The sequence below is a fragment of the Gymnodraco acuticeps genome, unplaced genomic scaffold (genome assembly GCF_902827175.1).
Source record: "Gymnodraco acuticeps unplaced genomic scaffold, fGymAcu1.1, whole genome shotgun sequence".
Taxonomy (NCBI): domain Eukaryota; kingdom Metazoa; phylum Chordata; class Actinopteri; order Perciformes; family Bathydraconidae; genus Gymnodraco; species Gymnodraco acuticeps.
Window position 1 is genome coordinate 299570 of NW_022991273.1, and position 20081 is coordinate 319650.

Genomic DNA, 20081 nt, shown 5'->3' on the forward strand with positions numbered 1-20081 from the left:
GTTTATTGACATATCATATACACAACTACGGTGTAGTTATGCAATGAATGAAAAACTTGGGTCGCAGGTTCCTCAACAGCGCATTACAAGACATCTATCAATATGTGTGTATACCTCCACCATTAAACTGTCAACATTCTGCACATTTCTTATACTATCTACATACATAAGAGTATAATTAATGTGTATAATATCAGTTAAATAAGTGCTTCAACATAGTTAACATTGCAGGAAAGTTCATTGTCAAGTCCCAAAACAAACCATGCAATATATTAGACTTTAAGTACTTTGTCAGGCTTAATAGTTATCTGTAGATACCGCCAAAGCTTTTTGCTTAAATGTATTTAAAAGAAGACCTTAAAGGTGGGGTAGGTAATTTTGGAGAAACCAGCTCGAGTGCGCTAGAATTTGAAAATACACAGCCGGAAAAAATCTGCCACTTCCTGACAGAGCCCCTCCTCCAACACACAGGAACGCGCACATGACCAATGAGGGCACGAGATCAGTTTGTGCACAGATGGAAGGCTGACAGGCAGGTAGGCCATCCAGTTACTTTAGCCGGGCCGGCTCAGATGATTGGTCGTGCTTTTTACAGTAGCTACAGGCTTCCACAGATGATATTTTTTTCATGGATTTTTTGTCAAAGCACTTCAGATATTCATTGCTATCGGGATGTTAAGAGCATTCCATGGAATATAACAAAAACTGTATCTCGAGCCGGTTTCTCAAACTTACCTACCCCACCTTTAACCTAAAGTATTATTTAATGTTTTAATAAAGCCTAATTAGTTTGTCTGTTTTGCACATCCATTAATATCTTTGTACATCCGGCACTAAACTGTTTTATTCTAGAGATCATTTACAGTATCTTCTTTTTTTTTATATTCTATATTTCTATCATTGACCTTCTACTTTCCCCCTATTTAGTATGTAATATTGAAATGTTTTCATAAAATATAACTCATTCAACAAAACATGCAGCGGACCATAGGTAGGCAAGGCCAGTTCATTTATACAGCACTTTTCAACACAAGGCAATTCAAAGTGCTTTACAAAGGCATTTAAAAACAGTCATGAATGGTTTCCGGTCTATTCTGAAGCCCAATCTCTGTAGATAAATAAATAACTAAGCCAGATGTGTAATATTTAATGCAAGCACCAGCTGAATAAAGTATGATTTTATCTTTTACGAAACATTTTTTTCATATGGAATACAGTCAGAGGTCAACCAATCACAGAGCTTGAGGACTAATCACGGGGTTTGTCGAGCAAAGCGGATGCTGCAGTCCCAAACGATAGCTGAGGATTATGGGTAGTGTCCTAAACTCCGATACAACTATTTGTTTCTCAGAATCGAAGGGGAAAAACACAAAAGCGTTGTCCACAATTTAAACCAATCAATGTTGTGTAATTAACAAGGATAAACTGATGTTTTTGAGTTGATGAGTAATGCAGATATCATTGTAAAAGGAGAATACTTACTTCCGGGTGTAAAATCCTCCGTTATCCAATGGGAATGGACGCTCACATTGCCTTTAACTACCGCCGACATGGACGGATGCGGTGCTTCCCTGAGCGTCAAATACCGCCACCGATGGGAATACATTGCAATCAGTTGAAAGCTGAAGGAGACTCGGTGCGTCCCAACTGCACGCCACGGTCACCCTGACCAAGCGTCGCTCCTGGACGATCAGGGAGTGAGAGTGTGTTGCGAAATAAGGTCTGTGGTTGACACAAAGTCAAGAGACAGATCACGTTTTGTTCTATGACATTAAATCCATCAGCAGTGACCCCACTGGTGATTTTTGAAGAGTTTCCGTGTCTGATGGTTGTTAACAAGTGGCTGAATAGGACTACAGAAGTTGTCGAGGACGTTGTACGTCATTACGCCGAACACGTAAACACTCCTGCTAAGTTTGTTTGCCCTGTTCTGCTTGAAAGCAAGTACCTGCCTCCTGCAGACTGTTCAAACAAACGCTTCAACTTGTACCATTTTGAATCTGTAATTTGAATATCGATCTTAAGTTGGCGTGACGTTGAAGTCGTGCTGCTGTACTCTGCTGTAGTTAGTTTATAGTATAACGTTAGCATTTTGCTTCTGGCGATTAGATTTATGATTAGAACATTATAAAAGTAGGTTAGACATGTGGAGATTATCCGGCTGAACAAAACTTGCATTTATCAAACAGGTTCGTTTTGCACAGACCTTATTTCGAGCTATTTTCCCAAAATCCTATGAAGAAATCCCTTTTTTTGTAGAGGGAACCCATGCGCACAGGGTTTGAGTTATGTGGGAGCCAGTGACGTGCGGTGAGGTTCATGGCTGGTGAGGCACTGACTCTTTCAGAGTCAGATTTACAAATATTATATTCTGACCTTAATCGAAATATTCTGTTATTTTCAAAAGCTTTTTTGGTCTGATGTTACGATTCATTTTAAACAGACCGTTCAACAAAAGGATACCCACAATCTAAATATTGGATTGTTCTTTCTTAGTAAGAACCAATTTTCATTACCAATGTGGTCTTACCTTGACTTGAAGATGAAGTCCATGCTATCCTTCTGGACAACAATCTCTATTACTTTTTTGTAAAAGTCCTCCTTATCTTCCTCTAGTTTCAAAAGTCTAGTTTGTTGTTTACGTCTATACCGTCTCTGCGTAGAATAACAGTAGCAACAAGGACCTGTGGGCTCATGTGCGCCCCCTTCAGTGCGGCAGAGGTTATGGCTGCCTCTCCTGGTGCTTTTTTCATTGCCGTTGTACAGCGAGCCTAAATATCATATATACGTGAAATAAGTTATTTAGAGACTATGGATGGCGAGGATAAATGTAATAAAGGGATCTACAAACATTACATTGGTGACATACAGTGAGATGGTGCAGGCATGCGCTTAGGGCCCGCTTTCCAGCCAGTTTCTGTGGGGTGACGCATTCTGAGGTGAGGCAGAGCTCATCTGTGCCTCACCTCACCACACAGTAACTGGCTTGAGCGCGCTCACAAAATAAGTGCCCGCGCTAAATTAGTGCCCGTGCTCCAGCCAGTTACTGTGGGCTTACGTGAGGCAGAGCTCGTCCCTGCCTCACTCCTCATCGCTCCCATGTAGTTGTAGCGGAGCTCGGCAAATTTGCTGATTTTGACTATAAAAAGCGATTGGAATCAAACAGAAATCACACTTACAACACAGATCAGTGGAGACATTTTATTATTATTTAGTTTTTCTTTAGTTGTTTTTCCGTTACATTGTAGTATGGCCAGTCTATGAGTATGACAGGTGAGGCTCTGCCTCCCCTGCCTCCCCTGACTGCACGTCGCTGGTGGGAGCCAATGGGAGCTGAGCTCCCATAAGGAGGGGTCTGAGCTCCCACGGACGCAGTGAAATCATACATCTGTGGGGGTCGCTAATACATTACCAACAATCATTATATTAATCACAAATAATGCATGTGTCAATGTAATGAGTATTATTTACGTTAACGAGGTAAATAGGCTAAAAGAAAAACATGTTTTCCAAAAGAACTACGCATCTCTTGAATGACAATATGCCTGCACTGCACCTCCAAGGTGCGCAATACATTATTGCGCAATCTATGTCTGTGTGTGTGCTGCGCGAGCCGAGATGATGTGTGTGTGCGTAGTTGAACCTTTTCATATTTAAGTTTGTAGCAAGTAGAGGGCTGCTGCTGTGTGTGTGTGTGTGTGTGTGTGTGTGTGTGTGTGTGTGTGTGTGTGTGTGTGTGTGTGTGTGTGTGTGTGTGTGTGTGTGTGTGTGTGTGTGTGTGTACGCGTTCATTTTAAAGACCCCCATAGAGCTCAGTTTATAACTCGAACCCTGCATGCACAACTTACTTCCGGGTAAATACGTCATCCCTGCACCACTCTATATGATGTGTACAACTGCCCTTTGTAATTCTGCATGTTTAATAACTGCATTTGTCAGAAATCTTGTCACACAGGATGAAATTCATCAGGTTGGGGCTGGCTCACACTGACTGTAAATAGTGTGTGAGACCACAACAAACACACAACCCACACTGTTGGAGATCTCAGATACATTTCTGTCATTAGCTAAATTTCCATCTGCTACGAACACAGACAGCAACACGTTTAGTGGTTGTAGTTTTTTTTCATGTAAGTGTTCTCAGAGGTAAACTTGTTTCCAACACTAAAAAAAGAGGGAGAGCATTATGTCAACCTTTCTGACTTTGAGTTCCTTTTCTTTTAAAATATAACTGTTCGGTAAAATAGTTGTCTTATAATATGAAGGAAAACATATATAATCCTGAACCAATGACCATGCATAGAAAGCGGTACTATTACACTAATACTACCTGTTTTATTACCTCTTCTTCTTTATTGTTACTTCTTCATTACATTCACTCAAAACCAGTCCTGATTAACAATTTCATTAAGAATTAGAATTCCAACTTGGTTTTAGCCCTTTTCTCTTGGATTCTTCCACCTTCGTGTCATTTCAGACATGTCATATTGTCTTTCTGCCTGCAGACGGTTCGCCTTCATTATTTTCTCCATCATTTTCTTCCAGACCGCCCAAGTGCTGTGATCAACCTGACCCACCATGCAGGCCCGGGGGCTGGGGGGGGGCTGGGCCGTGTGGAGTGGCTGGTTCCTCTGGTGGTGGTCTCAGCTCTGACCCTCCTCTGCCTCACCCTCCTGCTGGCTGTGCTGCTCTACTGGAGGTAACACCATCACATATCAGCCTCTGAAGAGGGGTGTGTCTAGAGATTAGAGGGTGGATGACTGAAGGGTTGCACTTTTGATTCCGCATTTGTTTATTGGTTAGGATGGGCCTCATCCCTTTGATTCATTACATGCACTAAAAAAACTGAAACGTTGACAAAGGTAGGGTAGGTAATTCACTTCAGAAACACTTGTTGTAACGTCCCGATAGCAATGAATATATTAAATGCTTTGACAATAAATACATTAAAACGTTTCATATGTGGAAGCCGTGGCGCTGTAAAAAGCACGACCAATCATCTGAGCCGGCCCGGCTAAAATAACTGGATGGCCTAACTGCCTGTCAGCCTTCCATCTGTGCACAAACTTATCTCGTGCCCTCATTGGTCATGTGCGCGTTCGTGTGTGTTGGAGGAGGGACTCTGTGAGGAAGTCTGAAGGAAGAGGCAGATTTTTTTCGGTTGTGTACTTTCAAATTATAGCGCACTCGAGCTGGTTTCTCCATTCTTACCTACCCTACCTTTAAGTGTATTATGTCAAACAGTTCAAATTAATATTATTGCTTTCAACTAACTTAATACAGTTATGTGAAATCTGTTGACATAATACACTAAATTAAAGTCATCGTATGAGTTGAGTTTCATCTTCCAGCACTGCACAGCTTCCTGATAGGAGAGTCAATGGGACTTGTTTGATGTGAATGTGTTCTTTCAGTGATGGTGAAATATTTTTGTTTTTAGGATAATTCGTGGTTTTTAAGATTAGATTGTTACGGTGAATGAAGCAGGCAGGACCCAAATGCAGAAAAAACTGAAAATACCTTTATTTCAAGGATATGGCACACGGACAATCAGAACACTCCCCGGTGAACACAGACACAGACAAACGACGAACCAACACTGAACACAGGAAGAGACAAGACTAAATACAGGGAGGGGTAATCACAAGACGAGAAACAGCCGGGCAGGGGAGGAGAAACACAAGGGCCACAGGTGAAAACAATCAGACAACTAGACACACCAGGGAAACTAACGACGGGAGGAAAAACACAGGGAAAAGGACCAGACAATATAACAAGAGGAAAACATGACAGGGAGAACAGCAAAACACCCAAAACAAGACATACAAAACGTGACATAACACAATAATCGTAACAGAACCCCCCCCTCAAGGGACGGATTCCAGACGTCCCTAAAACACCAAAACAGTCCAATAAACGTCCAAAAAAAAAAACAATGTCCAGCAGGGTGGGTGGAGGGTGGAGGGACACAAAACTAGGGCCATCAGGGTGGGTGGAGGGGGTCAGGAGGACGGGTTTGGGCTGACAACCCAGGAGCACAGCGGAGGACCCGGAAGGGATCTCGGGCGGATGGCCCGGGGGCAAGGCAGAAGCCGAGAAGGGGGACTCGGGCGGACGGCCCGGGGGCAAGACAGAGTCCAAGGTGGGGGTTATGGAGGGGCGAAGTCAGGGGGCCGAGCATGAGGGCGAGGACCGCGGCCGGAAAAGTCAGGGGGCCGAGCATGAGGGCAAGGGCCGCGGCCGGGAAAGTCAGGGGGCCGGGCTCGAGGGCGAAGAATGCGGCTCACAGGGGGTCGGGCTCAAGGGCGAAGACCGCGGCTCTCAGGGGGCCGGGCTCGAGGACGAAGACCGCGACTCTCAGGGGGCCGGGCTCAAGGGCGAAGACCAGACAGCTCCGGAGGCTGGGCAGGAAGGCGCTGACGGAACAGCGCCGAAGGCCGGGCAGGACCCGGTGTCGGCCGGACAGGAACCGGAGCTGGTGGGACAGGCCTCGGCAGGAACCCCCACGGAAGAGGACCAGGACACGGGATTGGCAGGACCCCCGGCAGGAGAGTAGTCGGCGGGACCTCCAACGGGACTGGACATGGAGCCGGCAGGACCCCCAGCGGAACCTCCATCGGCACAGGACATAGGGTTGGCAGGACCCCCGGCAGGAGAATAGTCGGCGGGGCCTCCAACGGCACAGGACACAGGGTTGGCAGGACCCCCGGCAGAGGAGCAGTCGGCGGGACCCCCAACGGGACAGGACATAGGGTTGGCAGGACCCCCGGCAGGAGAGTAGTCGGCGGGACCCCCAACGGGACAGAACATGGAGTTGGCTGGACCCCCGGCAGAAGAGTAGTCGGCGGGGCCTCCAACGGCACAGGACACAGGGTTGGCAGGACCCCCGGCAGAGGAGCAGTCGGCGGGACCCCCAACGGGACAGGACATAGGGTTGGCAGGACCCCCGGCAGGAGAGTAGTCGACGGGACCCCCAACGGGACAAGACATGGAGTTGGCAGGACCCCCAGCGGAAGCTGACTAGAGAAGGGACTAGAGTTGGTACCTGAGAAGTGACTAGAGAAGTGACTAGAGGTGGGACTGGAGAAGGGACTAGAGAAGGGACTAGAGAAGTGACCTGAGGAGGGACTAGGGAAGGGACTAGAGAGGGAACTCGAGAAGAGACTAGAGAAGGGACAAGAGATGGGACTATGGCAGCTGGGGCAAGAGCTGGGTCTGGAACCATGGCTGCTGGGGCCGGAATTGAAGCCAGAATCATGGCTGTAAGATCCGGTTCTGGAGCCGGAAACATGGCTGTAAGGTCCGGTTCTGGAGCCGGAAATATGGCTGAAACATGGCTGAATGGGCCGGCTCTGGAGCCGGAATTGAAGCCAGAATCATGGCTGTAAGGTCCGGTTCTGGAGCCGGAAACATGGCTGTAAGGTCCGGTTCTGGAGCCGGAAAAATGGCTGAATGAGCCGGCTCTGGAGCCGGAATTGAAGCCAGAATCATGGCTGTAAGGTCCGGTTCTGGAGCCGGAAATATGGCTGTAAGGTCCGGTTCTGGAGCCGGAAACATGGCTGCTGGGGCTAGGACCGGAGCCGGAACCATGGCTGCCGGTGCTGGAATCCTGGCCTTGCGTTTCCTTCCATGCTGCCTTGAAGCCTTGTGGAGGCTCAGAGGTCCTCCAAAAGCCGACTGTTGTGTGACAGCAAATGCTGCGGCCACAAGGCATTGTGGGGCAGCATTTTCTCCTTTTCTTTCGTAAAGGAAGGTCCAGTGGTTCCTAAGCTAAAGGAGGTTATAAAGGAAGTTTTAAACCTCACAGTCTAAGTAACGGGAGGTTGCCTCTGAGTTGCAGGAGAGCTGTGCTCACTCTCCTCCCTAAGAAAGGAGACCTGCAGGAGATTAAGAACTGGCGTCCTGTGTCTCTACTCTGTACCGACTACAAGCTGCTTTCCAAAGTGACTGTAGGGATGTTTTTAAATTGTCTGCGTATGCGGATGACATAATGGTCTTTGTTAAAAAACAAGATGACATCAACGTTTTAACTGAAACTGTGAGCAATTTTTGCAAAATCTCATCTGCTCGAGTCAACTGGGGGAAAGTGAGGCCTTAGCAGGAGGCGAGGGCAGTATTGATCAACTGGGGGAAAAGTGAGGCCTTAGCAGGAGGCGAGGGCAGTATTGATCAACTGGGGAAAAGTGAGGCCTTAGCAGTAGGAGAGGGCAGTATTGACAGCTTGGTGTTACCTGGGGGCCTTGGTTGGAAAAGGGCAGGGTTAAAGTACCTGGGTATTTATCTTGGTGATGACACGTTTTGTTTGAAGAACTGGGACGGGCTTATAGAGAAAGTGGAAGGCCGGTTAAAGAAGTGGAAGTGGATCCTTCCCAAACTTTCTTTTAAAGGGAGAATCCTTATTTTAAACAACCTTGTTTCCTCCATGCTGGCTCACCGGCTGGCGTGCACCGACCCACCCGTAAACCTGCTGTCCAGGGTGCAGGCTCTCATGGTGGACTTCTTCTGGGACCGCATGCACTGGGTCCCTCAGAGCGTCCTGTTCCTGCCAAAGGAGGAGGGGGGACATGGCCTGGTTCACCTGGCAAGCAGAGGGGCGGCCTTCAGGCTCCGGTTCGTCCAGAGGTTCCTGACTGGACCTGCTGACCTGGTCTGGAGACCCGTAGCTCGGGCCTTATTGGAGCGCTGTGGTGGGCTGGGTCTGGCTGAGTCGCTGTTCCTAATGGACCTGAAAGGATTACGCCTGAACAATCTCTCGGGTTTCTATGGAGGTCTCTTCAAGGTGTGGGGACTACTCAAAAAAGAGAGACCAGAGTGCTGTGGCTCACTGTTCTGGCTCCTCAGAGAGCCGGTGGTCCGTGGATCTCGTTTTGTGTGTGGAGTAGGGCCTTCTCTACAACAGAGACTCTGTGAGGAGAGGATCCTCACGCTGGGCCAGGTGGTGGAGGTGTGTGGCCCCGGTCTGGACAACACTGCAGGCCTGGCCTAACATCTGAGCCTCAGGTCAGTCCGGGTGGTCAGCCTCCTGCTGCAGAGCTGGAGACAGCAGCTCAGCCAGTCAGAGCTGGCGCTGATCGCTGCTCACTGTAACAGACTGAAGTCTCCAAATGACAATGACTCTTTTCCAGAGATGCAATGTTTTCCTGATCTCAGTTGTGAGGGGTTTTTGTTAAAGTTGGACAATGTTTCTGATTTTAAGTTTAGCACCATGTCCAACAAAACATTTTATTATTTGGTGACAAAGGTTCTGAATCAGAGCAGACTCCAAGAGCGAGTGGACACCCGGTGGAGAGCCCACCTGGGCCTGACGGAGGCTCAGAGGCCTGAGTGGAGAGCGCTCTACAAGCCTCCGCTGACTAAGAGGGGTGGGGACCTCCAGTGGAGGGCTCTCCACGCTGCGGTAGCTGTTAATGCGTTTGTTTCAGTGATCAACCCTACAGTGTCTGACGCCTGGCCTTTCTGTGAACAGAGGGAAACCATTTTTCATTGTTTTACAGAATGTGGTCGACTCCTTTGTCTTTTTCAGTTACTCACTCAGATGTTGATTTTGTTTAATGTGTTTTCTTCTAAGTCAATGTTCATTTTGGGTTGGAGGCACAGCCAGAAGCAAAAGTGCAAAAGTCAGCTTTTGAATTTTTTGTTGGGGCAGGCTAAAATGGCCATCTACCTCAGCAGGAGGAATAAAGTTGCGGGATCTTTGGATACCGATGCAGTTTCGATTTTCAAGCGGATGGTTAAAGCAAGACTGAAAGCGGACTACGGTTACTTTTGCTTAACAAAAAATGTGGGAGAATTTGAGGCCATGTGGTTAAAAATGGTGTTCTGTGGAGAATGAGGATCTTATTTTCAGTCGTTCTCTGAACTGACAATGTGTGTCAATGTGTCTGTTTGGTTATTTGCTTTGTGAATAAAAGTGGTTTTAAAAAAAAAATTAAAAAAATAAAAATCTCTCTCTCGCTCAAGTGAGATAATAAAGAACAAAATAATAACTTATTCTCACACAACAAATGACAACTGTACACACATGTCATTTCCTGTACCAAAGTGAGAATGTAGGCCTCCTGCAACAACCTACATTGTAACAGAAAATGTCCTCTTGGGAATTCAGTTCCACAATAATAATGAAGCCTCCAGGAGCAGATGAGCTAAGGGCTAATAGCTCATCTTCAGTCTGCTGATGTTTGCTATTGCCATTTCTGTGGAGGCAAAGTCAAAAAGAAAAGAAAAAAGATAACAATTAAGGACAAGCGTGTGCTTTTTCAGCTTTTCCCCTCGGTCACAGCCTTCTCTCCATCCTTTGAGCGAATGCCTTCTTCCTGAGTCACTTCTCTCCTCCATCACAGCGGCTGTGCATATCTCTTTTGCGTTGCTGGCGGAGCCTGCGCTTGTGCTCGGTTGATGACTGTCCTCCTCCTCATTCACTTGTTCACTTTCGCTGGTAGTATTCTCCTCTGTACCTCTCTCAACATCATTCAGCTTTCTTCTTTCTTTAGCTTGCTTGCAACGTTCGTTAATCGTTCGCGGGTAGTATGGTCGCCTTTTCTTTTAAAATATTAGTTTTTCTGAATCTTTTTGGTTGAGTGCAGAGTTCTTCAGTTATATATGTTTTCTAAAATCTGGTTGCCGTCAACCCTTATTAACCAACACGTCTTCACATCTAAATGAGTTAACAGGTGACGTGCTATTGCCTTCTAAATTCATCCATATGAAAGTTTTATTATCTGGTGCCCCTAGACCACAATACCTCATACCTGAACAACAGAGCGAGATATTAACTTATGTCTTTTAATCCAAGCCATATGGCTGTCGAAAACATAAGTTGACACATATATGACACATTGATTTTTTCCACCCTAAAATGAATCCCAAAACCTACTGTGTTTTTGTGGAAACAGCCACCAGCTGGATGCAAGCAGCTAGTTTCCTCTTGTTCACGCTCTGTCCCTGGATTTGTGTTCACCCTGTTCGTGTTCTCTGAGAGAGAAGACATGTAATACCTCTTCTGCCTATTTCTTCTACATTTAAACTCCAACTTGTCTCTAAATGCCGGGTGTAGATCTCCATTTCAAAGCAGTTTCATGCCAAACACTACATTTGAGAATTGTCAAAGTCACCGTTATAGAGCAAAACACGACAGGAGGCTTCTGATGGTGTGTGTGCTGCTGAACGCTTCCCTGCATGACTTCAATCACTTTGAGCAGGCACACTGTGTGTGTGTGAAGTTCAAAGTGCATTTGTACTCTGAGGGGAGGAGGGATGTCACCTGCTAACTACCATGATGAAATCTCTCTTTTTTCACAAACAAACACACATACTGTGTACACACACACACACACACGCACACACACACCGTCAGTTAAGGTAATCACAACCACTTATGGTACACATGTTTTTTTTTTAAGAACAGTGGATGTAAACAGTCAGATCATTTGTACTGACCTCCTAGCTAAGATTATACCGCTCAGATGTGATAAACAACATCTAACTATCAATGCTTTGTGTCCCAAAGGCAATATATTTATTTCAAAGACCACCCAAGACCACAAGAGGTCAGGAAAATATCAACACAGACTATTAAAAGGTTTTGAACAAAAGACTAATGCCATTGTTTTTTTCTGGTTAGGTTTCTGATCAAACTTTTAAATATGTAATTATCCCGACAACGTTGATAAGAGGTCACAGGTTGGGACATTTCCCATGTATTAAACCAAGACGGGCAACTGGCAATGTATATACATATAAATAATAATACATATAAAGACTTCTATTTTCTCATTAGTGACACACATGTCCAGACTGCTAACCGACTCATCCATTGGAGTTTAATGTTTTACAGTACTTTCATCGTATCAAAAAAACCCTGTTTCTGTTTTTTAACAGAAACAGTGACTTTACTCATGGAAATTAAGAATTTGTTCAAATGTAACCTTTCTCTTCCTGTCAGACGCTGTTTCCAGACGGCCCACTTCTATGTGGAAGACAACGACTCCCCCAGGGTGGTCCCCATCGAAACGAACCCCGTCATCCCCATTCCAGGTAACAACCTGACACAGCACATTTATAATTCCTATGCAAAACTCGTAAGAGATTTCAGAAGTGTTATTTATTTGTTTGTTGATGTGTAACTATATGGAACATATTGTGGTAGTACAGGACATTGTGCTCTCAAGCATTACCCACTGACTGGACCTCATTTAAGGATCAAACAGGTTCACTCTGTTTCCCTCTGATATCTCGCATTGGAGAATCGGCAGTTGTAAGATATTTCTCCACAGCCCGACTACTGTAACTGCTCTCAGATACTCTGTCGTCACCGTCAATGTTGCAGGTGTTGTGGCTCAGGGCTGCTAATATGGCTGATAATAAACATTGTCATCAATAAAGAAATGTTTACTTTAATGTAATTGTGTGAACAGATTTCACATAACTCTAAAAAGCAATACAATTACATTTAAATAAAAAATATTAGGTTCAACTTAATATTACTCCTTTTAACTAACCTAATACAGTTATGTGACATTTGTTGACATAATACATTGAATTTAAAGTCAATTTTTCAGTTATTTCAGTGTAGATGATTGTTGACCAATGAGCTTTCACCTTTAAAAGCTGTCTCTCAAATATTTTCCAAGAGATTATTGACTGGTTTGGATGAACAAAGTTTACCTTGGTTTAACAACAACATCGAATGTTGAGAGTAAGTGATAATTATGTATGAATTTAGTTTTATTTTAAATGTAAGGCTAACTAAGAAAGAAAGAGAAAGATGGAGGCAGGGGGGGTGATGAATAATTACAAAGAACAGACATAAAACCTCGGCAGAGCCTGAAAGCTGCTCCAGCTGGAGCCCCCAGGTCCAGGATTTGGATCCAAACCTGTAAAATCAATTAAAGCGTGTGGGGCCTCTTCACAGTACAATGGGCCTTGGCTCAGTTCAAAGGCCTCCATTCACACCAGGGCCAGTGTGCCCAGCACGGCAGAGTCCAGACTAGACAGAGGGTCTGCCATTGGTTTTATTTTTTCCATCAGCAGGATCTGAGCCCGTTTTGGAATCAACATTATCCACTGTGGTGTGATATCGTATGATGTTGTGATGACCACTGGAAGTGTAGCTCGACGGACATTTGAGACTGAATATCAGGGACTGTGTGTGGGCATCAGAGAGGGTGCTGTCTGACCATTACATGTTACTTGTTAGACGCTTTTATCCAAAGCGACTTACATACTCAATACTGTGGGCAATCCCCACAGGAGCAATTTGGGGTGAAGTGTCTTGCCCAGGGACACAACGACATGCTGACTGCAGTGGGGTTTGAACCTGTGACCCCCTGATCCAAACACCAAGGCTCTATCCACTGCGCCACACGCCTCCCTCCCGACCATATGTTAGCTGTGTTAATTGTCTCAATAAGCTCAGACCTAGAGCCTCACACATCCCATAATCCGCTTTAAGACCTAATGCTGGATATACCTGCAGGCAGCAGCCACTTACCAGAGCACCTTCCATTAAACACACACACACACACACACACACACACACACACACACACACACACACACACACACACACACACACACACACACACACACACACACACACACACATGCTATTGTGTAAGTGACTGTACTCCACTGTCTGAAAAATATGTCAAAGCAATAAAAAGAGATTGGATCCATTCTCCTTGTAGCTAATTGGCCTTTTCAGACCCTCTGCCTAACACCCTGCCTGCTGTGTTAACTGACACACAAATCATTTTGACATAATTGCATACCTAAATGAATATCTTGCAAGACAGAGTGAGAGCGAGCGAGTGTGTGCTCTTATTAATATTTGATGAAGACTAAACTGAGGGGCACTCGGAGTTTTAGCTGTTTTTTCATCCTTTTCACTAAGCGGGCCCCAATCCTCTGGGTCCAGTTCAGCTACAGTATGCATGCTGTCAGCCACTGAAGAACGACCACTTGGCTACAGTTTGTCTGCAGCAGCTGAAACATGCACACAGTCCTGAGCTGTCCTGCTTAAAGCTCCCACAACCTACACAACATCAGAAAATGACTTATGCAAGCTTTTCTTCACTTAGTTCCATGAGAGAACATGATATGCTCATATCACTGGTCTTTATTAACATCTAGCCATCTATTTTGAGTATCTAGATCAGGGATGGGCAACTTGGATGGTGGTGGGGGCCACATAATGTATGAACTGGCCACCAGGGGGCCGCAGATTCACTTGGAACACACACACACACACACAAATTCCATGTATTGTATGTAATTATTAACAAATATACTAAGTCTGACATCTTCATTGACATTTTACAATCTTTCAGGGAACATCCTCTAATAAGCTCACTAAACAAATACCAGTTCACAGAAATGTTATTTAATTACAAGTGGCATGTTTGTATTGAACAGGTTATTTAACAGTGGAATAAAACTATTTTAAACTCGGAAAGCACGGAAAGTGTGTGTGCATTAAGATTAACCATTAAGATGACATAAACATCAAGTCATGAACACTAACCCAGACATGAACCTAAGACCCTTATAGCCTGTCTCTGCTGGCGCACAATAAGGGGAATGTCAACAAAGACACCTGTCTGTTCCTCAGCGCTGCCCCCCCCCCCCTCCTGCTGAAATTATGAATGAAAAGTGTAGATTAATCATAGATAACACGGCAGGGTCCGTGACAGTTTGTTTTCAAATAAACAAAGTCTTGGTTTTTAGAATATTAAACTTGGTTCGCCAAATTCAGATGATAAATACAACTTTGAAGCTTGTAACGGCATAATTACAAGCGGCAATTTAACGTCTCAGCAGGCATAACAACAGCTGGTGTTTCTTGTGAGTATTTCCGGGAAGCAATACACACAAACGCGTCACAGATTATATCGCGGTATTTGGCTGCCGAACGAAATCATGCACGCAGCTTGCGACGTAACTAGGAGTCTAGTGGATGGTATCAGTACTACAAGTAAAAAACAATATATATATATTTATTTTTTTCATTAATTACGTTGTTTATAAATTAATCTGAAGGCCGCAAAAAGAGGAGGTGCCGGGCCGCCATTTGCCCATCCCTGATCTAGGGTAATAAATAAACATACGACAAGGACAACTTTGTATCTCTTTGTGGTTTAGTTGTTCTAAAACAACATGTGTTGCAGGCATACATCACTCCCAGAAGATTTGATAAGGACTTCCATCTTGACCTTGGTAACCATAGGTGGGAAGTAACTAAGTAATGATGTGAAATCTAATCAAGTGTTAAATCAGACTTTAGTTCCACCTGGAGTAAATCCACCAGCTACCCTGCAGTATACAAAGTCATTCAAACTAGCTGCACCTTTACCAGCTTTGAGAACACTTTCATGATCAATCATTATAAAACATATCATATATATTATTCTGAAATGGACTAATCTGCACAACGACTACTTTTACTGTCGCTACTTTCACTATATTTTGATGATAATACTTTTGTACTTTTACTTGAGGAACATTTTGAATGCAGGACTTTTACTGTAATAGAGTATTCCTACACTCTGGTACTTCTCCTTTTACTCAAGTACAAGATCTGAGTACTTCTTCAACCTTTGTTGGTAATTTAACAGATGGAGATTTCACGGTTGAAATGACATTGTAGTTTTATTTCGTCCCTACTGACCGCCAGAGGCGGTGCTTTAGCACTGGATATATCCATCGCACGCATGCACAGTTCGAATACCTAATAACATAAAAGTCACCTGTGACCCACGTGACACCGGCTACATAGGCCGGCGTCATTAGCGGATCGGCTCCTTTTCATCTTCTCGCTTCGCGAGAGTACCGTGGTTGCATTTTTGTAACCTAAAAGCGTTCGTTGGAATGTTAGATCTAAGGATTTCCCCGCTTACAGCCGGCTGAGTGCAGTTTCGCGACTATTCCAGTCGGGGCTACGGGCTACCGGCTACCTGTCCCCCAGGAGCTGTGGCCGGTTACGCGGAAAACTTCGACGGACAGGTTGGTGTCGGCTTGGTTAACAACTCTTTTTATTTGGTTCTTTTATTTGGGGTTAAGTACATTGTCAGAATAAGTGAGGAATGAATTTAACTTCTGTTAGACAGCCATATGCCATACATTTTTGCATACATTCACAGTAAATATGTATTCAGTATGATAGCTGTCTAACAGAAGTTAAATCCATTTCTCACTTATTCTGACAATGTACTTAACCCCAAATAAAAGAACCCAATAAAAAGAGTTGTTAAATAATAGTGAAGTCACGTTGTAATAACAATAACTCATCTCTCTCGAGTTTTCTTTTTGAGCTTTGCTAAAAGCCACTGTGTCAAGTGTCCATCTTGGGTTGCCGTCCGGAGTTGTCCAATATGGCGGACCATCTCGCACATGCACTGTACCGATCGGGCAGGGGGACGGATCCGGTAGTGACAGCCCTTGCTGTGCTATTTTGTACTTCTGCTGACCGTGGCGTTGTGCCAAGCTATCATTAGCATTTTGAGTTTCCAGCTTTAGCTGTGTTTCCTTGTTAATTAGTTAGCAGTAGCGTGGCTCAGCCTATACGTGTCCTGGCGCGCAGCCACTTGGCTGACGCCGGAATAAACCGGGATTATCCGTGCTGTCTTGTTTGCTATTTTGCTTAAACTTTTTTCTTGTTGAAGGCAGCGTTTCCGCTCCCTCTCCCAGGAGTTGCCCTTGCTGTGCTATTTTGTACTGTTTCTGACCGCGGCGTTGTGCCGAGCTATTATTAGCATTTTTGAGTTTCCAGTTTAGCTGTGTTTCCTCGGTTAACTAGTTAGCAGTAGCGTGGCTCAGCCTAACCGTGTCCTGTCGCGCAGCCACTTATGGCACATTTCCACTGCAGCGGGGTAGCCCCGTTTAAGCGTCCCTAAGCGTCCTCGCTCAGGCCTCGGGCTGCCTCGCTGGCCGTCCGAGGCCGTGGCGCATTTCCATTACAGTTTAGGACCTGGGGTAGCAACGCAGTGTAGGCGGGGCATCTGTGCAGAGACATCCTGGAACACTTTCACATTTCGAGTTGTTCCGTCGGATTTTATCATCCCCAATGAGATTTAGGAACGTCAAAAAATGTTGTGTATAAAAATGCTGCAAGCTTGCTTCTAGTTATATATGCGTTATATATTTTTTTACCACTAAAATACAGCAACCCATCTTTGATTCATGTTGTTTTTAACTGGACTATTACAATTATTATTAATTATGTCTGTAGTCTACAACACAACAAAATAGGAAATAACAATAATAAACACGATTTAAACAGACACAAAAATAAACCATTTAACTACGTAGCCTACTTACTTTCTTGTAGAAGTACAAATGTCCAGGAAATATGCCCAAATCAACAAGAACTGCGAGCCGGCATGCACGACGCTCCGCTTCCGTAATGCTTCTGAAACGCTTGTGAAACGCGCCCGGTAGGGTATGACGCCAGAGGAGGCCGGACCAAAACCGTTTTTAGAGAACGTTATCCTACCTTTCAGAAGTACATTCTAGGAACCACAATAAAACTTCTCGAAACCATTCCTAGAACAATGAATGGTAACATTCTCAGAATATTTTTAGAACCCAACAATGTCTAACTGGGAACTGTTAGAAATTAAAATCAATGTTTTGATAGCATAATGTACCCTAAACATACCTTCAGTTTAAATGCTGTTTTATACTGAAAAACCAGAAGTTCTTGTGCACAACCAGTTGTTAAGCTTTTATTCTGAAAATCCTTCATGACGACATCCGGGACTACCGCCCATTAGTATCATTAAAGTGGCTATTGACGCCGTTAACATGTATTACACATAAAGTTATGAAAGAGATAAGGAGGAGAAAAGGCATGTGGAAGTAAGCAATGAATGTAAAATGTCGAAATCCTCTGTTTAACGCGATATCGGACACAGGAGAACGAGAGGGGGAAGTCCCTTACGTCACTACAGCTCACAGAGAGGAGGAGCGAACAGCGAGCAAGCGGGAAGGACGAATGCTTGTAAGCTCTCTTCTGCACGGCCGGGACTTGGGAGAGGAAGCTTCAGACTTTCTCTCCTGTCGAACCATATCCTGTTTGTGACTTTACCGCGCCTTTTTTATTAATTAAAGTACCAATTTTGAACCTTCTCAGAGACTCCATTTAGTCTCCTTTTTAAGCTTCTCTTTCCTGGACGCTGAGAATAAGAACACAGTTAACAGAACTCAAACATGCCTACGCAAACGTGCAATATCATGAATTACGTGCTTGCTTTTTTCTAAAAACGAAAATGTGGTGACATCAGATTTATTTTCAAACAAATGCAGCAAGTTTGTTTTTTAAAGCGCACTACAAATAAATCTGACGTTGACCATGACCCTGTTAATATTTCGCATCACAGGAACATTTTATAAAAAAATAATAACCTCCTGAAAACATTATCCAAATGTTGCTTTCAAAATGTTCTTCTTTGGTTATCATGTAACATTGAGGGACCGTTTTATAAAGAACATCTTTAATGTGTTACCCCAACAACGTCCAAAACTCATCCTTAGAATGTTGGAGGCAAAACGTTCCACCTTTGTTAACATATCACATTAAAGGAACGTTTTATAAAACACTTTGTCATCTCAGGCCTCAATAACATCCTGAAAACATTTTCAGAATGTTGCTTGGAGAATGTTCTTTATTTGTCATCATGTAACATTGAGGGAACGCTTTATAAAGAACATCTTTAATGTGTTACCCCAACAACGTCCAAAACACATCCTTAGAATGTTGCAAGGAAAACGTTCCACCTTTGTTAACATATCACATTAAAGGAACATTTTATAAAACACTTTCTGTCATCTCAGGCCTCAATAACATCCTCAAAACATCCTCTGAATGTTGCAGTTAAAACGTTATGTCTTAGTTTTTAAACTTTAAACCTTATAGGAACATTATTTGAAAAAATAAACATCCTAAAAATGTTCTTTGAAAATCAGATTAAAATGTTTCTTTAAAACCTTATTAGAACCAATAGGTAATGTTAGCCAAAGTTGTGAGAACGTTCCCCGCTAGCTGGGATGTGCTTGTTCGTTCTGACAACATGTCCGCTGTTGCCCATATCAATCACCAAGGGGGCACCAGGTCCGTTCAGCTGCTCCGGCTTTCACAGAACCTCTTGTCTTGGGCATCTACCCGCCTGACCAGTCTGCGGGCAGCCTTTTTACCAGGACACCGAAATCAGGTTGCGGATTTCCTCTCTCGGCACAAACCTCCACCGGGGGAGTGGAGGCTTCATCCAGAGGTGGTGGAGTCAATTTGGAACCTTTTTGGCAGGGCCGAGGTGGACCTCTTCGCCACGGAAGAATTGAGGCACTGCCCCCTCTGGTTCTCATGGACCAGCCCGATGGGGCAGGACGCTCTGGGCACTTGTAAGCAAATCTCATGCAGGAAAAGCTTCAACGTCCAGGCGGGATTATCCATTTGTTTATTTTGTAGTATTCCAATAATACAAAACATAAAGCACGATGGTTTCCCCTGTGGCTTTCCTATGTTTATCTCTAGTAAAAAAACATATGCTCAATCTGGTGCACCAATCACCACCACCTGTCGCCACCTTCAAAATAAAAGCATAAAGAAATACTTGAATTAGCTAAAATAATAACAATAAATTATAAAAATGTAATATAAACAAAAACAGCTAGAAAATAAATGTTTATTTACTAAATGAAATAATTCTATGTATAGTTCCAACACTACTGCATTGTAAAATTATAACTATAAACTTTGACATTTGAACATCTACATTATGAGTTCATGGCAACTAAATAACCTAGTTGACAATATACTCTCTCCTACGTCTGCTGTACTCACTGGGCTGGTGTTGGTCCTTGCATCAGAAAGGAGGAACATGGCATTTTTCTACAAATATCACATTTCTCCCAAACATCAGTTTCTTAATTAGTTTGAAAATATGTCATTGATTGGTGTAACACTTTAAATGATTTAAATGGTTTAGTATGGAGCTATATCAGGGTCATACGTTTTGATCATTAAAAACAAGTTCAAGTTTTTATCCTGAACTTTGAAAAATACAATGATGTATTCAAAATAAAAATAA

At 43.9% G+C, this 20081-nt stretch overlaps 1 protein-coding gene across 1 annotated transcript in view; it reads left to right on the forward strand.

The window, feature by feature from the left end:
• Window positions 1–20081, forward strand: part of LOC117562065 (receptor-type tyrosine-protein phosphatase gamma-like) — a 323613-nt gene that overhangs the window by 232058 nt on the left and 71474 nt on the right. Inside the window, 2 exon segments of the mRNA XM_034239841.1 lie at window positions 4546–4699; window positions 11942–12033. Coding sequence (XP_034095732.1) covers window positions 4546–4699; window positions 11942–12033 — 246 coding nt within the window.